Here is a 19721-nt window from a genome sequence, read left to right as displayed (position 1 = left end):
CTTATTTAACTTAATAAGCCTATAAAGCATGTATCATGTTTAAGATACCAATTATTTAATATATTATATTGTTAAACTTAAAAGCATTTTAAATTTTGAATTTTGGATCGAGCATTCACAACTATGACAAAATGATTCAAAAATATTTTTAAAATATAACAAAATTTTAAATCTATCCCAATCAAAATGGAATTTGAAATTTTACTAACAGTTGTTGTCATTTACTTATTATCCTTTTCTTAAATTCTTTGAAAATACATTTTGTACGTTGAGCTCATTTGTAATTGTAATATCTCCAATTTGAGGCAATTTCATATTAATTATCTTGAATTATTTAAATGACAGGTTGGCTTTATTAAGATTAATTTGATGGTGGATGTTAATTATTTTAATTTGGAAGCTAAGTAAAACATTTGGTTGGGTGGATTTTAGATTAAGATATTAAATGGGATTTTCTAAAAAAAATATATGATCCAACAAGATAAATGAGTGATGTACAAACGCTGGTGAAGCTAATCCTTACCACCAACTCTTTAGGTTTTGGTCCATGCAAACCTCCTTTTAGGTCTATTCGAACCTCACTTTGTCTTGGTGGGGATAAGCAGCTTTAGGCGAAAAACTTCTATTCCTTTGAGATTTTCAGTACCGACTCTGGTTCTATGAAGTCACATCACTCCAACTACCATTCTTGTCCTCTAGTGAGTCTCCTCATGTGATGACGTGGTTCCTCGTCTATAGACATTAATCACTTGATGAGTTCCCATCACGTAGTCCTTGTGCGAGATGTCTCCTGCAATTCACTAGTTTTTTTTCTTTGTTCGATGTTAATCACCTGATGAATTCTCATTGCGTAGTCCTTGTGCGAGATGTCTTCTGCAATTCACTAATTTTTTTCTTTGTTCATTATCCTGCGTTTAGACATGACAATCACGTAAAACATGCAAGATACTTATATAAGATGTATTTCTAAATACATATGTATTTACAACTTAAGTTATGCGTTTTGATTATCTTCTCATGCATTTTGACCTCATTATTCTAATAAAAAAATTATAATAACGAATGTTTATATACTTTATGAGAGATCGAGAAGATTGAGGTTGAAGTTAGCATAAACTTGATTTGTGGAGTGTAGTATCTAATTAAGTTTAGGTTTTAGTTAAATGAGAGGAATATAACAAGTTTGATATTAATTTTAGTTAAATTTAATAGTTTGCAAAGTTTAATATGTTTATTGAAACTAATATATTAAAAGGGCATTTTTTAAAATAGTAAAATATTTACAAATTTTAATAAAATTTTAGATTCTATCAATGCTAGAAACTGATAGACACTGTCTATCAATGCCACTGGTAAAAACATATCAGTGTCTATCAATGTATATTATTGATAAAATCTAAAAAATTTGTTATATGTTGTATATATTTTGTCAAATTTGTTATTTTTGAGAAATCTTATTTGTTTTCATTGTAGGTATTTCAACTTACAAAGTTATATTAAATGAATCTCATAAACCAAGTGTATAAGAATGATATACCCATTTTTTAGAGAGATATTTCATCCAATGACTAAAACATTTAGAAACAAATAGGTCATGGTACCTCTTTTCTTTGCACATTTATGAAAAATATGATAAGTAATTAGTGATATCAGACGGCTATTAGACGATTATCAAATAACTATTAGAGGGTTATCGGCTTTTAAATTTGCAACTTTTGCAATTTAGAAAATGTAGTGACACCGGTTCTATTATCATAATTTTTTTGCTATTTTTGCAAACATCCCTTTTTAGAGGTATTTTTAATATAGTATAATAAATTAAAATATTTACAATTTATAGCAAAATATTGGATTCTATCCATTATAGAAACTCATAACCTTTTATCACTGTATATCAATGTCACCGATAAAAAGATATATGTATCTATCAATGTCTATTATTGATAAAATCTGAAGTTTTGCTATATTTTATAAATACTTTATCAAATTTGCCATTTTTTATCATTCCATTTTAAATTTTTTTACTATTTTTTTGCAAACACCCCATTTTTTAGAGGTATTTTCAATATAATAAATTAAACTAAAATATTTACCATTTATAGCAAATTTTTTTATTCTATAAGTTATAGAAATTGATAACCTTTTATCATTGTATATCAATGTCACTAATATAATGATATATGTGTCTATCATGGTCTATTATTGATAAAATATGAAATTTTGCTATATTTTGTAAATATTTTGTCAAATTTGTCATTTTTGGTCCTTCCCTTTTTCTTATTATTATTTGTAGAGGCTATGTAATATTTATTTTTCTCTTGATTAATTTTATGAACGAAGTTTGAATGTATTTCGAATTTCCTTTGAATTGCTTGTAATTTTACAAGAATGAAATGAAGTTTAATATTAATAAATATAAAATAAAACAAAAATAAAAACATTGTCGTTATAGGCTTGATATAAAGAAACTCTTTTCTAGAATTGTACATTATATGAATTAGAAGACCAACCCTCTCCTGAGTTCAAGGATTTTGCGTGGAGAGAATGAGATCTCCTACCATACCTCTCTCCCAACTTCTTTCTTCTTCTTTTTATGAACGATTCAAACAGCATCGAAAAAATATATTTTAGTCTTTTCTATTTTATATTAGGCTTTTTGTCATGAAAAATGGTCAAATTTATGGTAGAGAGTGCATAGACTGGAAAAGAATTTGGAGGTATTGTTGGACATGTTGAAACTAAATGTAACACCATATGTGTGAAGATATTATATAATTAAATCAAGGCATTTCCACTAGATCATAAGAAAATGCGAAGGTTGTTTTGATAGTATACATATAGAATATCCGGACTTTTTACATTTATTTTATTTATGTAGCATAGAGATCACAGACACCAATCTTCCCAATTTTTGTTGAAACTAAACCCTCGAGTTCTTCAACATTTACGAATCAAGAGTCCTTCCAAACACCTCCCACCAAAAATCCCATTTATATCTATATATATTGAATCCCATACATAGAAAGGAGAAAATAACCTATCTTTGTAATTATCAAAGGTAACCCACTATGAAATTTGAAAGCATGGCTCCCATCAATTGATTGGAAAATAATAATTAAAAAAAGCTTCAACGCATAACCCCTTCCTAAATCGCATACTTTGACCCATCTTTCAATCATAGATTGACTAAGAAAAATTATGTAAAGTTGGTGGAAGGAAGTGAATTTTATTATATATACACAATTAGATGCCAAAATACACAAAGATATTTAGATGCCACCGAAGTCTTTTCCTTTTATAATTTAGATCTTATAAACTGTGAAGTTTCTCATTGTTTACAAGATAGATCATCCATAATTGCCCTATAAAATCACACCTTGTTGGATCCTCAAACCCATATGAAAAATGGCTTTCCTTTCTACAAAATCAACCACATTCTTCTTCTTCTTCTTCTTCTTCATTTTAAGCATCTTTTCCATGGCCAAATCCAGTGACCCAGATCCGGTCGTCGACTACTTGACATCCCCCCTTGACGCCATCATCAACGGCACTTTCTTCACCTTCACAGGCCTCCGCTCAGCTTTCACCGATTTCCCTTCAAATTTCAAACCCACAAAAGCCACCTTCTCCGAGTTCCCAGCCCTTCTCAGCCAGAGCGTCTCCATGGCCATCCTCCAGTACCCGGCTGGCTCCATCAACCCACCTCATTCCCACCCTCGCTCTGCCGAGCTTCTCCTTGTCGTCAGCGGCAGCCTCCAAGTTGGCTTTGTCGATACCGCCAACCAGTTCTTCAACCAGACCCTTCAAGTTGGGGACTTGTTTTTGTTCCCCAAAGGGTTGGTCCATTTCCAGCTCAATGTTGACCCTCGAAACTCTGCCACGGCCATCGCCACCTTCGCCAGTGCTAACCCTGGCACTGTGGCGTTGCCATCATCGACGGTGTTTACGAGTGGGATTAGTGATGAGGTTCTTGCTGAGGCGTTCAAGACTGATGTGGCTGTTATTCAAAGTATAAGGGCTGGCCTTACACCACCAAAGAGTTAGTGAATAAGTCACAGGTTTTGCCATATTAATTTGATGAATAATGTATTGATGTTTACTTGCATGTTTGGTTTTCTTTTTGTTTTCTCAATAAAATGTTTGTGTATGTGTATGAAAATAATTGTTTGAATGTGTGTTATATATAGATCTAAATTGTATACGAAGAATTATGTGTTATTTACGAAATTGCAAGCTTTAAGAAGTCAATATATATTTATTGTTTACGTTTTCTCATTTTGTGAAATTTTTATTTGGATCATAACAATGATTTTTGTGTAAAATCAGTGAACTATTTGTGAAAGTAATCATGATAGAGGGAAGGTAAGAAAGATATAACTACATAGATGATCACAATCACAATACTACTTTTCATTTAATGTATCAATTTCTTTTTTTAAAAAAATATACTATGGGTCAGTCGAGACCCGAACATCTTCACTTAGTGAATACCCCAATAACACCTTCATCACTCCCGCTTCAATAAAAATAAGGAAAAAAGTACATGAAGTCAGGAGTGAACATGTAGGGCTAGAGGTAAGCCCAAAGATAAAGTTATACAAAAGCATTGATATTCAAAGCAATAGAACTAGCACAATAATTTGAAAAAAAGCTTTGATATGCTAGTCTAAAAACTCGAGTTAGCTTCACTACAACAAAATCTGTCTACTATGACAGTTGTGTATCTCACGAAATGGGAGGGAGAAGAAAGAACTGTCACAAATTGGAAAATTTCGCATTTTTGGCGAAAAAAGATGGAATTTTTCGGATAACACTTTTCGCGTATCATAGAATGTTACCATTAAATTAATTATTTTATATTAAAATAAAAAAGAATAAATTAAAATTACAACTTAATATTTAAAAAAAAAACATTTTCTCCAAATTTAAACCCTTAATTTTCCCAAATCCTCTCGTGCGTGAAGAAGGGTATCCCTAATCCGGCCATCTTCTGACCCCGTCACCACCACGGTCCCCCCTCGTGCCCTTCCGTTCAATCCAGCGTTGTCGTAAATTGGCATTTTCTTGACACTAAAAAATTGTCATAATATAAGAATTCATGACAATTTTGTAACGACCATAAATGTGTAAATGGTGACAGTTATTTATTGTCACAAAAAAATATATGACAGTTATTTGTTGCCATAAAATACTAATTAATGACATTTATTTTTTGTCATGAAAACACATATTGTGACAATTTTTTGAAACTGTCATAGAAGGATATTACACGACACGCGATACTATGACTGTAAATAACTGTCACAAATTTTTTCGCGAAAGAAAATAACTGTCATCGTAGACCATTTTTCTTGTAGTGCTTGTATGTCATCTCATATCTCAACAGTACTTCTATCCGACCTCTTAAAGATCCTGTTATTTCTTTCCGGCCAAATAACCCATAAAGTGACAACAATGTATTGAAGGTGATGGTCCACTCTTTGTTATTTATATTGATACAACACAAGTCCTTGCAAAGAGAAGCAATATTTGAGAATATGTTTCCAATCAGCAAATTAACAATCCTAAACCAAAAATCTTTGAAAAAAGGACAGGAAATGAAAAGGTGATCTAAGTCTTTTGCATGATTTTTGCATAAAGAACACAAACATTTTGAGTTAAGATACCAATTGGGAAATCTTTTTGGAGTTTGACTGCCATGTTTATACATTTATGAATCAGCGTTCAGATGAAGAATTTACACTTTTTTTGGAAAATCAACTTTCCATAGAGTCTTGAATACAAAGGGATTGATGTTGGAAGCGTCAGTATGGTTGATAGAGATAAGAGCCTTTTAACAGAAGCAATATCAAAGTTGCCATTTGTGTTGAGCTTCCAAACAGGAATATCATACCCTCAGTAATTTCGATTAGGAGCAGTCATATCCGCTTTAATTTCATACCAATTTTGTAATTTGAAGCTTCTAAGGGGCTTTCTTGGTTGAATATCTCATTTTAAGGAATCCATCACTACAAGAAAATGAGGATCTCCCGACGCTTTTGGCCGTTGGGAGATATATGAAAAAACTTCGAGAAAGGAATCCGATGCATAAATTCGCGTCAAGATTGAAGTCGAGAAAGGATCTCTTGACGCATTCAAAGCATCAACACAAATTTTCAATACAAGTTACAACACAACGAGTGCATTCATGTGGTTGGTTATTCAATTTGGACTTACTAAATTTGTGTGTGTATAACACAAGTGCAATACATCACCGAGTCAGGTCATCGCACATCAGCGCTTGATGTAACTCTTTGTATTCGCCTTGATTCTAGACGAAAAGCCACAGGTTATGATCATAACATTGAAAGTGCTCACCATGTGCCTCGTTGAGCACAAGTTTTTATACTGCTCGACCAAGTGCAAGCGAACAACAGATTTACCTAGGTGATCCAAGGTTGAACACAGGGAATTGTTATAGATGCTAGTTCTAGATTCCACTTATCGTTTAACTTTATGGTAATTAAATTGAAAGAATATGAAGCTAACCACAACTAATTATTTACAGCTTGAGACTCGTGCACAGAGAGTAAATTAAGCTAGGGGAGAGTGAAATGATCTAAATTGTATACAAATGAAGGTTGAAATAAATTCTACGTGCTATCAAATGTTAGGTGTTGTGATAACCTTAACACACTATAATTGCCATGATTAAGGCGGCCTTCTCACAAAGTGTTTCAACGTCACACTTGTTTGCCTTTCAGGATATAAATGACTATGCTTGCTTAGACAAATTATATCTAGAGAACTTGACTTGTAATACTTATAGGAATTCTCGTTTAAGAACGACAACCTCTCAGTGTCTATTGTTCGCACTTGTTCACCTTTTGGGATACAAATGTTGGAAGCTACCTCGCTTAAGATGACATTTGTTTCCAAATTTCCACTACTACAAAAACAGGCTCTCTTGACGTTTTTAAACTGTCAAGAATCACTATTCTTGACGGTTTTAAAACCGTCCTTGAAGCCAGCGTCAAGAAAGCCAAAGTTCTTGACAGTTGAGAAAAACGTCAAGAATAGTTAACGTTGACATTTTATAAATGTCAAATATACAAATTTTCATGACAGTTAAAAACCTTCAAGTGTATGAATGTTCATGACATTTAATAACCGTCAAGAAATTCATTGTTTATGACATTTTAAAACCGTCAAGAATGCACTTATTTATCACATTTTAAAACCGTCAAGAATGCACTTGTTTATGATATTTAAAAACCGTCAAGCATGTTTCAATTTTTTTTAAAAAATTAATTCAATGATATTTTTGTTCTTGTATTGTGCTCCCATAGTCCTGTATAGTTGGACAACGATATTAATATAGTTTCAAAACTTGAACATATATAAATAAAATCTTTCACTATATATATATATATAATCATTTCCAAAACTTTACATATATATATGAATATTTCATATCATTTACAAAGACAATATAAATAACTCTATCAAATTGCCACACTAATTCAACTCAACATCCTAATCAACTAACTTATCCTAAAACTATCTAGCTACAATAAATCTAGTCTTAAAATTCTCCTTGCGCGCGTTAGCCTTATCCTTGTTACTTGCCCTCTCGAGTAGTTGGCGATTGACACTGGCCAAGGGATGAACATAGCTCAACTAATGCAACAAGAATTATAAGTTGAACTCCTTATCAAGAATTTATCACACTCTTCTCATTTAATAACACGGAGATAGGTGAGATGTTAAGAGATGGTGGATTGAAAAGGTGTAAACATGCAGTTTATGTATGAAGAATGTGGACTTTCAACCGTTGTACAATATACACAATACATACACTATAATGAAAAAAAAATGGAAAAACAGAAAGATGGAACGTATTATTACAGATTAAGAGATAAACAACAATTAATCTTTCCTTTTATCACGATTGTTTAATCTCCAGGTGTTTTATTCAAACTCTTTCTCTCTCTGTGTTTTTCTCTGGTCACTTGAGTTTCTCTTCCTCGCTGGCCTATTCAGGCTTCGGGCCTCTCCCCCATTTTTTTTTCTCTCGATGGAGATAAAGTGCTTGTATAGGTTACTTTTTCAGCGGGAAAACTCTGCTCCTGTAAGTGTGTTAGTGCCATCATTTGTCTCTAAGAAGTCACATCATTCCAATTAACATCCTTGTCGTTTTGTGAGCTTTCCTCGCGTGATGTTATAGCTTCGTCGTCTGAGGTTGTTAATCGCCAAGCACAATCCATCGCATTGTCCTTGCACAAGACGTCGTGTGCGAATTGCTTCTTTTACTTTTACCCACTTGTCTTGCATTTAAACATGTTAAACACGTAAAACATGAACAACATTTATGTAAGCCATGTTTCTAACTATTTATTCATTTACAACGTAAGTTACACGTTTTGAGCATCCCTTAGGTGTTTTAATCTCGTTGGTCTAACAAAAAAGGACTATAATAACGATCATGTCCACACATTATCATGGTGCCACACTTTTCAGTTCAACAAACACTCACCATTCACCATCGGAACCTGGGATTCTCTCAACCACATATAATCACCTAGACTTAGGATTTGCTTCACCAACATTTACTCGCCTAAACCTAGGATTCAATTCACCAGCGTCATGCATTAAACCTAGGATTTCCACCAGCATCTTGTGATAAATTTGAGATTTCTACTAGCATCTCGTAACATTCAATCTCATCTCAGACCTGAGATTCATTTCAATAGCATCACGCGATAGACATGGGATTCACTTCACCAACGTCACACAATAAACCTGAAATTCACTTTCACTAGCATCTCACATTTCATTTCTTACTAGATCTAGGATTCACACTCACCAACGTCTAGCATCACGAACACAACTCATTCTTGCTTAGACTTGGGATTCACTTCCACCAACATTTATCCACCAAGACTTGAGATTCACTTCCACCAACATTTTGTGTTAAATCTGGGATTTCCACCAGGGTCTTGCGATAGATCAGTCACCATTTAGTTCTTTTCATAGAAAAATGGGGCTTTTGCAAAAATAGCAAAAATATTTATAATAATAGGGTCCATATCACTACATTTTCTAAATTGTAAAAATAGCAAATTTAAAACTTGATAACCCTATGATTACTGTCTGATAGCCCTCTGATAGCCTTATAATTACTGTCTGATAGCCCTCTGATAACCTTATAATTACCGTCTATTATCACTAATTTTGCCATATTCGCAATATGTAAAAAATAAGTGTCATGAGTTGTTTTTTTCTAAATGTTTGTATCATTTAATCCAATTTTCCTAGAAAAATTATGTTTTAAAATAGCAAATAATTCATCAATGACAAGTTTAATCTTAACTATGAAAAAAGAGTGAATTTGGCAATTTTTTTTTTTTAATTTTAGTATACTTTTGTAGAAAATCCGTTGGAGTCAAATTGTTGCTACTCTTGAAGCTTCGTTACCCAACTTCATTCCCGATTGCTTGAAATTAACGCCAAATGGACATAACTCTCTAAAATGCATGATATGCTCGAGAATCTTTAGAAAATAGACATTTAACCACATTATACTAAACAAGAAAAATAGATTAAGTACATAAAAATAGTTCTTTTCGAGACATATCACTTAAGTATAGAGTGGTTGTGGCTTACACTACACCAATGCCAAATTTCTTTTTGTTGGCAGGTTAAGCTCTCCTTTTCAAAATAAATTTTTTTGGTTTTCTACGTGGAGATTAGGCACATCAGTTTGGTCAAAATTTGGTATCAATAGTAACACTTTTTTTTTTTTAAAAAAAAGAAACAAGTAACAATTTTACTGATTCTAATTAAGTATATAAAAGAATAATTTAAAAGAATCAGAAAAGAAAAATCATTTTTCTGAATTTCCCTTATTAATTTTATCTTTATTATGTGTATATCATTATTATTTCAAATTAACAAAATTCAACCAAAGACCTTATCAGCATATATATATCATGATTTTAATCTATTTGTTTCTTGACAAGTCAACATGAACATCAGAAAGCATGATTTTGTACAATCAACCCTGAGGATTGAGTTAGGCTCGATTCTCCACCTATAGTAAAAATAAAAATTTATAGTCACCAAAACCATTACCTATCACGATTATCTTTAATTAAATGCTAATGGGAATAAAGAAATCAAACTTTCTTTTTACCTTTTTAAAGAAAAATGACTAAAGGGGAATGGGATAAGACTTCATACACGTCATATAACTAAAATTTGAAAAATTGGGGTTTGGACAATATGGCAAAAACGAATCTAACATTTAAGTAGTGGTAGTAAGAATCATACAAAGGGCAACTTTGTTTGTCAAATCAACCCTAGATTCAGCTCTCAAGTCACACCATTGTTTCAAAAAAGGAAGCAATAGTAATAGCTCATCCAACTTGGATTATTTGGAGTTATTTATCTATTTTCTATCGGCTTCAAATCCGATATATACTTATTCTTTATTAATATACACAATTAATTCTTTTCCACCATAACATTCTCTACTTTTGTTTTTTTTTATGTAATACATGTTAAAGATTTTTAAACTACAAACTCCATTAGTCGTTAACATACATCCACCTCCACCCTTACATGAAAGAGTGAAGTTTCTTTAATAACTAATACTTTTAAAGTTTTTTGACTGTCAATTTCTTTGCTATCAACTTTTTATTAGTATTTATTTTTCACTAATCCTTACATTTAGCTATATCTATACATATTTTCCACATGTTTGTGATTTAAAACAAATTAACCTATATATATTTGGTTAATTCATTTTGATTATATGGTATGCAATATGTTGTTTTTATTTATTTATTATTTTACGGGTGTAATTAACAACACAACAAGCTTTTAATAACTTAATAATTTCAAAATAAACATCCAACCAAATTAGGCTATTGGTTGAATATAAACCAAACATCTCTAATCATTTACGTAATTCTCCATTTGGTAATTATTGGTTTTTTTTTCCTTTAAAATCTACCCAATTCTCCATTTAAGCCCTTTTTGTTAATTTATTTAACGTTATCGTAAAGTTAGATCTTTTGTATCTTTGTTTTCTTTTTTTCCTTTTAAACGATGTCGTATCGTTAAGTTTTGAGCGTGTTAACAAATCAAACACACTTACACATCAAAACATCACAATTCAACAAAAGTACAAATGTTAAACGGTTATAAGAGGTTAGATTTTTATTATAATCTTCATTTCATGTAACTTTCTTTGTAATATAACCAGATTCAAACTACATTTTTGTTAATTGTAATGCAATATACTCACTTTAACTTCAAATTAACTCCTTTATTAACTATGCTTGTTTTGATTTATTTAAATTTTAAACTAAGTGTATCAGTTAAATAATGTGTCACAATTTAGATTCTAAACTTTAAATTTAATAAAATGTACCATTTTTTTTTACGACAAGAAGAGACGGACTGAATTATCCACATTTTATATGGTAATTGGTCAATGTAATGTTCTAATGACTACCAATTTACACTTAGATTTTAAAAGTTTTTACAAGATTGTTTCAACCCAAACTTTAAATTTGAACGAGTATGACAATTTTTTTAAAAGAATAAAATGTCGCAATTTTTTAAAGGAGGTTGAGAGTGTGAAATTCTTTTTAAAAAATTATAATTTTAACCCCTCTAAAGTAATTGGAATCTAAGCTTCCATTTTTTGTATTTAATATTCTTACATTTTTTATGCAAATTTTCAAGTAAATACATTGTAAATATTCTCATATGTTTATTGTTTTTGGGCAAAATATTTGTTTTGACTTGGAGTCAATGAACGTGTAAATTGATATTAAATCAGTTGGTTTGTTGTTAAGAAATATGAAGTAATAATCATATGAATTTAAATTTGATTAGATAAGTATAAAAAAAAAAGTAAGAAATTATTTTAAAATTGAAAAAAATAATTAATTTACATACCAATAGGAATATCATGGTTTTTGTGGTACAAATTGGGGTAGTGTATTTTAAATAAAAAAAAAAAATAGAAGATTGGAAGACATGGTTTGTGATGCACTGGTTTTAGTTTTTGAGGATTTGTTTTCCCTTCTTCTTCTTTGCCTTACTAAAAAGAAAATATAAATATATAATGCTAAAAATCTGAAATGAATGAAATTGGAAGAATTATTGTGAAAATTAAAAGAAAAGAAAGCTGCGTTGTTCCCCTCATGGATTGGACGACGGCGCCCTGAATTCCTTCCTTTCTGAAATTCTGATTTTCCGTACGGACCCGCCATTCCCATCATTCATTCATTCTTTCATTCATTCATTCATTCATTCTCATGGACCTCAACCTTCCTTCCTCCCGCTTCCGCCACCGCAATTCCCCTTCCTCCGAACGCTTTCTCGCCTCCTTCCCTTCTCCCCCCGTTCGCTCTTCAAACCCTAGTTCCACCACCGCCCTCGACGACGATTCCGAGCTCAACGAAGACGACGTCTTCTGGACCGGCGATTTTGCTTCCGATTCCGTCCACCATAGCCACTCCACTCCTTCTTCCTCTTCCTCTTCAACTCCTCGTCACCATATTCATCACCTCCAGCATCACAAGGGTTTTCCTCTGCCTGAAACCTTCGGAATTCTCGCTGCTCTTCCCGAGAACGAGGCCTCCTCCAGTCTTAGAAACTCTTCTCATTTCTATCACAAGGCCTCTGTTTCGTCTTCTTCCTCCTCCTCCCCTTCGTCTTCTCGTATGATTCCCACGATCCCCAAACCTCCTCTGGACCGATTGCCTCTTCCCATTTCGACCTCGTTGAAGTACCAGTCTGCACCTGTGAATGTGCCAATAATGTCGAAGGCGGTTGTTCAAAGACAGCTGGAGGTTGATGTGGACGATGTTGATGAAGACGATGGGGAGATGTTGCCGCCGCATGAGATTGTGGCTAGAAGTTTGGCTCAGTCGCCGATGTTGTCGTGCTCTGTGCTTGAGGGAGCTGGAAGGACGTTAAAAGGGAGGGATCTTCGTCAGGTTCGCAACGCGGTTTGGAGACGAACAGGTTTTCTTGATTAAGGAATTGAATTCCAGTAATTATTTTTGGAGAACAGATTTGCACCATTCGCTAAGCTGCTACTGTCTGGTTCACTTTGACCACTTCTTGTGTCGCTCTTTTTAGAAATATATATTGAGGGTCCAGGAATATTTGAATCTGCTTGACACTCATCGTAACGAGGAATTGGAATTGTAATTATCTGAAGGGCGCCTAAGAATTTTCTTTGAAGCTTATTTGTAAGTTTGACTGTTATCTCAAAACGTTTTTCAATCCATCATTATTAAATTCTAGTAATATTATTAGATTTTCATCTACTATTTCTTTCAGTCAGAAGATTTTTCATTTCTTTCTTTCTATTTTCTCTTCCATTACAATGGTTCATCCGGAATCGGGGGATTCTACATAAAACTATTGGGCGCCAACCTTGTAAAGATTAAAATTCAGAAAACAGAGTTCCCAGGAGAGGGGTTTACCATTCTTTTTTTTAGTTGGGAGGACAATTATGCTTAATTAAGTCGTATAAGGTGACATTGAATCATTCATATAATGGAGACTGTTTCTTTTTTTTTTACTCATTGAATTAATTAACATCTCACCAGTTGCAAATTTTTCCAAATTTCTTGGACGCGTGAATTTAGAAATGAACTTCATGTTTGATTCATGCAGTTGAAAGTGTTTATTTCTGGTTATTATGGAGCTTTCCCTCTTTTATCACCACCCCTTTTTACATGAGTGTGATAGTCATGTCTTTCGTTAGAATATTGCAAGTTGTGAATGATTGAATTTGTTATTTATGAGGCCTTCTTGTGAGAACTAGAACCTTAACGTGTCTGTTTATTGGGGTTAAACCTTAGAGAGCATAGTTATTCGTTTATTGGTGCATTGGGAAGTGCATCTTTTTTTCTTTTCTTTACCATTCTCTCTATTCATCAGGTGGTGGGAAGGGGACCAGGTGGATCAGTGATTCTGATATGGAGGGTCTGTATGGACGAGTGAAAATGGGGAAGGGAGGAATAATTGTAGAGGAGAGTGAAGGAACTTGAGCAACGTGGTGAAGGAAGTATGAGCACCCATGTTTTAATTAGTTCAACATTCCAAACTTCAATTCATGAAAATAGCATTATAGACAAAATGGTTGGCACCTTGGTTCAGAGGCAATGGTCTCTGTATTATGGCTATAGCATCTAGGACAAAGAAAAACAACACGCAAATGGTGAAACAAAAGAAGAGCATTAGAGAGATCCGAAACTTCAAATGCTTAATCTCATGAGTAAAAGCTACATCCTTGCTTTGAGAGGGGTCCTTGTCAGCATAAGTACTAACTCTACAATCTACCTTCCTCTTATTGGCTTTTTCTCCACTTTGGTTTCATGCATCTTTGTTATGGGTGGATAAGGATGTATTCGGTTTGGTTTTTTATTTGCCATCAGGTGCTTCATATTGATATTCCTTGGGTTTTTTTGTTTAGTTTCCTCCTTATTTATGGTTTTCTTGCATTCCCAATCCATTGTATATCCTGTTTTTTTCTCTTGTTATGGTCAATCCCCTCAAATGTAACTTTAAAGTAAGATTATGGGTGTATTTGTGTAACATCTCTTTGGTTCTTTTTCCCAAATGAACTTCAAGTTGCTTTTCATTACATTTTTTTATTCATTGAGAAAAAAATGATGAATATAGGGGCGTACAAAAGAAGAAGCCCACAAAAAGAGGAATCCTATTACAAGAAGGGACTCAAACTATACAAAATCAAGTCTAGGATAATTACAACAAACCTTTGATATTGAAGCCCAATGAGAGACATGTAGACGGACATGAGCACACAAGTCTCCACTCACCCTCTCGACCCCACCCTACTATTCCTTTCATCCCACAACAACCATAAAATAGCATAAACACTAGCACACTAGATAAAATGGCCTCTCTCCTCAAAGAGTGGATTGAGGAGAAACTCCTCGATCATATCTCTAACCACTCTGTGACGAACACTACTCATGCCAAATGTCTGGAGGAGAGTATTCCAAACAAAGCTTGCCAACTCACACTGCCATGGAATATGGTCCAGCTCTTCTGGCTTTCGACAAAGGATACAGGAGAAAGGCGCCAACCCATGACGGCAACTTCCTCATAAGCCTGTCCAGTGTACTAATACGACTGTGGAGAACTTTTCATTGCATTATCTTGTTTTGGCTTATAAAAAATTGAGGGGGAGCTAGAATAATCTAGGAATGACGGTAAGGAACTTATAGAACCTGAATTCATTTTATTAGTATGCATAGACTAAAGGCAATCGTTATCAAGTGAAAATTTGTGATGCTGGTCTTGTACTTCCATCTAGATAGAGTAGGATTTGATCGATAATACTTTCATTTGTTATATCAGAGTTTTCCACACTTTTCAGCTCATAAATATATTGATGGATCCTTACTGTTGGTGATGTTGCTTGCTTGACCTCCAGCATTTTCTTTCCGTGTCTGCAGGAAATACTTGTTGAATTTTTTTTATGAGATGGGATCCTGATGCAATAGATTTAAATAGCTAAATCCAAAATTCAGATAAACTAATTAACCACAACTCTAATTACTACACTGAAAAAATATCTAATAAAATATTTTGCTGCATCATTCGCTCCAATTTTTTAAGAGAACTCATTCAAGGGGATCGATAGCGTTCATCAAAGTGGCTATGAGAGTGGTTCCCTCCCTTGTCAGTTCAATATGGTACTGGGGATGGCTTTTTCACCTTCTATGGCTCTTTATGCTATCTATTTAAACCTGCTGCACCATAATTTTTTAAGGGAGTACATTTTTTATTATTTGTTTCTATATGTTATTATTATCTTCTAGATTTGACACAGGCAATGACCATAGCTTGACTTTCCTGAAAAAAATGAGATCAAGTCGTCTTGATGGTTTCTGAAGTCTAGAGAACGATGTAGTACTTTTCTTTTTTGTTGTCCTGTTCTTAACTTGTTTCCTTTCATTTTTGCCCCTTGATGTGACGAAAAAACACTTAAATATGCTTGTTTCTTCAACCCTGGCTCCACCATATGGGCATAGCTTGACTCTCTTAGAAAAATGAGGCCAAGTCCTCTCTATTGTTTCTGAAGTTTGGAGAGTGATGTGCTTCTTTTTTTCCTTTTTCCTGTCCTATTCTTAACTCGTTTCCTTTCGTTTTCTTCCCTCACGTATTCTTGTTCTGTCATATTTTTGTTGCTAGAAATTGTGATGAAAAAAAGAACATAATATGCTTGTTTCTTTAACCATCACTCCACCATTGTAAGTTTATGGAAAATTGAGATATTTTTCAAGTACTGTGCAGACATGGACAACTTTCGTTCTCCATCAAGCAGTTACTTAGAGTTTCAGGTATTTACAGGCTAAAGTGAAAAATACTGGCACGGTAATTTAGCTTATAGTACCTAAAGAAAGTGATCACAACACTATTTTCACAAATCATTTGATCCCTTCATCACACATTGTTAGATTAGTAGGTTCAGTCATTAATTTTGTCTTGTATATGGTTAAAATTTGCATTACCTTCGTCTGAATCTTGCTGATATTACTTACAATATTCTCAATCTTCTCCACAGCATTCAAATGGTGGAGAATCATTTTGTATGTTCATTGAAGCTAGCAAGTAACTCTCAATGTTCTATTTTAGATTTTCAATCTCCTTATCAAACTGGAAGAAAGAGAATCGTTTTGTTTGTTGAGGTTTCTTGCCTCTGAGAAATGACACCATTATCAAATCAAATCCAGTTTTGTTCTACATTATGTTGGACTAAAAATTTTACAGGGGTATTCTGTCTCCTGCAGGCATCTTCCCCAAGTCTCAGGTGCTTTACTTTTGCTATTAATGCCCTCTGCTTGCTAAATCTTAAAGAGAAACAAGGTCAGTTTAGATTGTGAACTTTTTATAATATCAATATCCTGTTTTGATAAGGTAGGAGTTAGGAATTGCTTACAATCTTATATGACATGTTTGGAAGTACTGATTTGATCATTTTGAAAAACATTCAAAATTAGTTTTATTATATGAAAATTGCAACTAAAAGTATTAATTAAACATTGAATTAATTCCAAGCCATTAGAGCCCATTGCGACATAGAGTGATTCTAAACATGACAATATTGATTGCAATCATTTCAAAACCATTCATGAACATGCTTTTGTTAGGAACCAAGATAGATATGGCTACCTTTGCCCCACATCAGATGATCAATGTGGTATATTTAAGTGGTTTGGCTCTATCACTCCAATAACTCGTTTTTGGGGTGTGGTTTTTCATAGTAGTTAACTACCTAACAGCTTTTTGTTTTACTGATAGTAAACTGCGGCCTTCCCTTATGTGTATGATGACCAAAACAGAAGAAAGCCTCAATTGTTGAGTTTCTCAAATTTTTAGCAAACATCCATGGAAACATAACATAGTCAATATGCAGATATTTTATTTCTGTGTAATGTGTCATTTTACAGATCTTGTTATTGTTTCTGTATCCTCCAGCTATGATCATACATTAATTGTTTTTAATGGAAGAAATTTTAGCTGATCACCATTATTCTTGCAGACAGGTCTGCAAATGCAACCTGTTGGTTAAGACTTTCGGTTCATAGGTATGATTTGATCCTAAACAGTAGTTTGTATTGTCACAATTTAGTCCATAGTATTACTATTTATACTATTCTGTACTGATTTAGTATTTTTAGTTTATAACCTTTGGTTGATCGTTTGTTTATATATATATAAGAAAGTAAATGACGTCTTGACATTTTTCATAATAATAAGGACCGACACTTTTACCCTTTGAGAGAGAAATACTTGGACGTTTTAAACTAAAAAAGATTGATATGTTAAAGTTATTTTGATAATCATTTCATTTTTAATTTTGGTTTTTAAAATTAAGCTTGTTTCTTACAATATTTTGTATCTCTCGTAAGTTGAATTATTAGTAAAATTTTACTAAAGGTCCTTATTCATCGGATACGCTCCTCCATAAACCTCCATTTTGTTCTGTATCGATGGATAGAAATTGAAATATGAAGTAGAGGAGAAAAACCTTTTATGAAAGAAAGAGAATGAGTATGGAATGGACTATGGGGATTGAAGAAGATTGGAGATTTTGTAGTGTGGGAATGTGGAGGTAGGGAATAGTAATAATAATAATTGATTTTTTTTCCCCCTCAAATCAGCCACATTTTGCCGACTTAAATCTTAAAATTCTTAATAGCCTTTCTAAAACTGCTTTTATTAAAAAGCAATGTTATTAAAGATTTGTTGTAGTGCATCCCCTATATGATGATAGGGTCATTATTATTAACTACTTTTAAGGATCATCTCCACAAGTCAACAAAGTGTTGCTTTAACAAACTTTTGCAAATTGTTCCATATCAAATATACTTGACGTTGATTGAGTCATTCAAAAGATATGTATGTTGTTAATGTAGGTAATAGCTATTAATTCCTTTAAACTCTTCTTAGTGTACTTTTTTTAATGTAGGTGATAATTATTAATTTTTTGAAACTCCTCTTGATCATTTCTCTCATATTTGAATGTGATATGGGTTCGTCCATGATATTCTTTCTCTTGAAACTTGGACGAATGTTATGTCAAATTTTGATATTAGATTAATCATTGATCGATAAGCATGACGTGAATTTGGCTATGGGTTCACTGATATGACTTAACATTTGATAATAAATTTAAATCATACAAATTAGTAAAGTAAATTTTTTTTTAAAAAAAAATAAGTTAGTAAGAAAGATTTAGAAGAAAGACCTAAATTATGTATGATATTTTACAAATGTTTTATTTTTTTAATTATTATCTATACTAAGAAATCATGTTATTTTTGAACAATTTTAACTTTCATTTAATTATTTAAAAATAAATTATATTAATAAATCTTAAATAATATTTTAATATTTTTGAAAATCTTAAATATTTTTTTCTTAATTATCAACCACCTAATTTATTACATGAACAATAACTTTCTTAATTAGTATATCATATATATATATATATATATATATATATATATATATATATTTATATTTATATTTGTGAATGTAATTTTGTTATGGATGAAGGGCTTTTTTTTTCTATGAGCATTTTTAAAATAGCAAAATAAATTAAAATATTTATAAACTATACCAATTTTTTTGATTCCATCAATTATAGTCTTCTATCACTCTACTATATCAATAACTATCAGTTGAATTTTCTATAGGTTACAAATATTTTGTAAAATTTGCTATTTTTGAAAAATTTTCTAGATTATATATCTTTATATGGTAATAATTATTTTTAATTTAAATCATAAATCAAAAATATATTTTCATTTCACCATCTCCTTTTTTTCGATTCTTATAAAAAAGTAAACTTGTTTTCTCTTCTTTCCTTTCGATTTGGTGATTTTGAATTCATTAGTATTATTTTTTTCATTCATTCTTCTTTTCGTAAAACATTTAGTTTAGGTTTCCTATTATGTAGTTTTTTTCTTCAAGGAATTTGTTATTCCTCCTTTAATTCATCTTCTTGTCATGTTCGGTATACACATATGGTACCGTATCTTTTGAAGTAAATTTTTGTGTTCTGTTACATATATACTCTTCATATATTGGATAATACGTTCATAGTTTTTTTTTTAGTTCTGTAACTTTTTAATACTTAGTTTATATACCACTGCATACATGTATTATGTATC

At 32.3% G+C, this 19721-nt stretch overlaps 1 protein-coding gene and 1 long non-coding RNA gene across 4 annotated transcripts; both read left to right on the top strand.

The window, feature by feature from the left end:
- The first annotated feature begins 3287 nt into the window (after positions 1 to 3287).
- LOC116401766 (putative germin-like protein 9-2) lies at positions 3288 to 4269 on the top strand. Its single transcript, XM_031880278.1, has one exon. It carries the CDS (start codon positions 3406 to 3408, stop codon positions 4042 to 4044), a length of 639 nt encoding a protein of 212 aa, XP_031736138.1. The 5' UTR covers positions 3288 to 3405; the 3' UTR covers positions 4045 to 4269.
- A 7856-nt stretch (positions 4270 to 12125) lies between these two features.
- Positions 12126 to 17707, top strand: LOC105435403. Of its 3 annotated transcripts, none has more exons than XR_004217594.1 (3): positions 12126 to 13253; positions 14695 to 16908; positions 17344 to 17707. It is a non-coding gene; the product is annotated as an uncharacterized LOC105435403 (long non-coding RNA). The 3 variants fall into 3 exon arrangements; XR_004217595.1 differs by having other exon boundaries at positions 16833 to 16908; positions 17344 to 17572; XR_004217597.1 differs by lacking the exons at positions 14695 to 16908; positions 17344 to 17707 and adding an exon at positions 13951 to 14656.
- The last annotated feature ends 2014 nt before the right edge of the window (positions 17708 to 19721 follow it).

This window comes from Cucumis sativus, chromosome 1, assembly GCF_000004075.3.
Source record: "Cucumis sativus cultivar 9930 chromosome 1, Cucumber_9930_V3, whole genome shotgun sequence".
In the NCBI taxonomy this organism is placed as follows: Eukaryota; Viridiplantae; Streptophyta; class Magnoliopsida; order Cucurbitales; family Cucurbitaceae; genus Cucumis; species Cucumis sativus.
The sequence above is the reverse complement of the archived record's forward strand: the minus strand, read 5'-3'. Positions and strand labels throughout refer to the sequence as shown.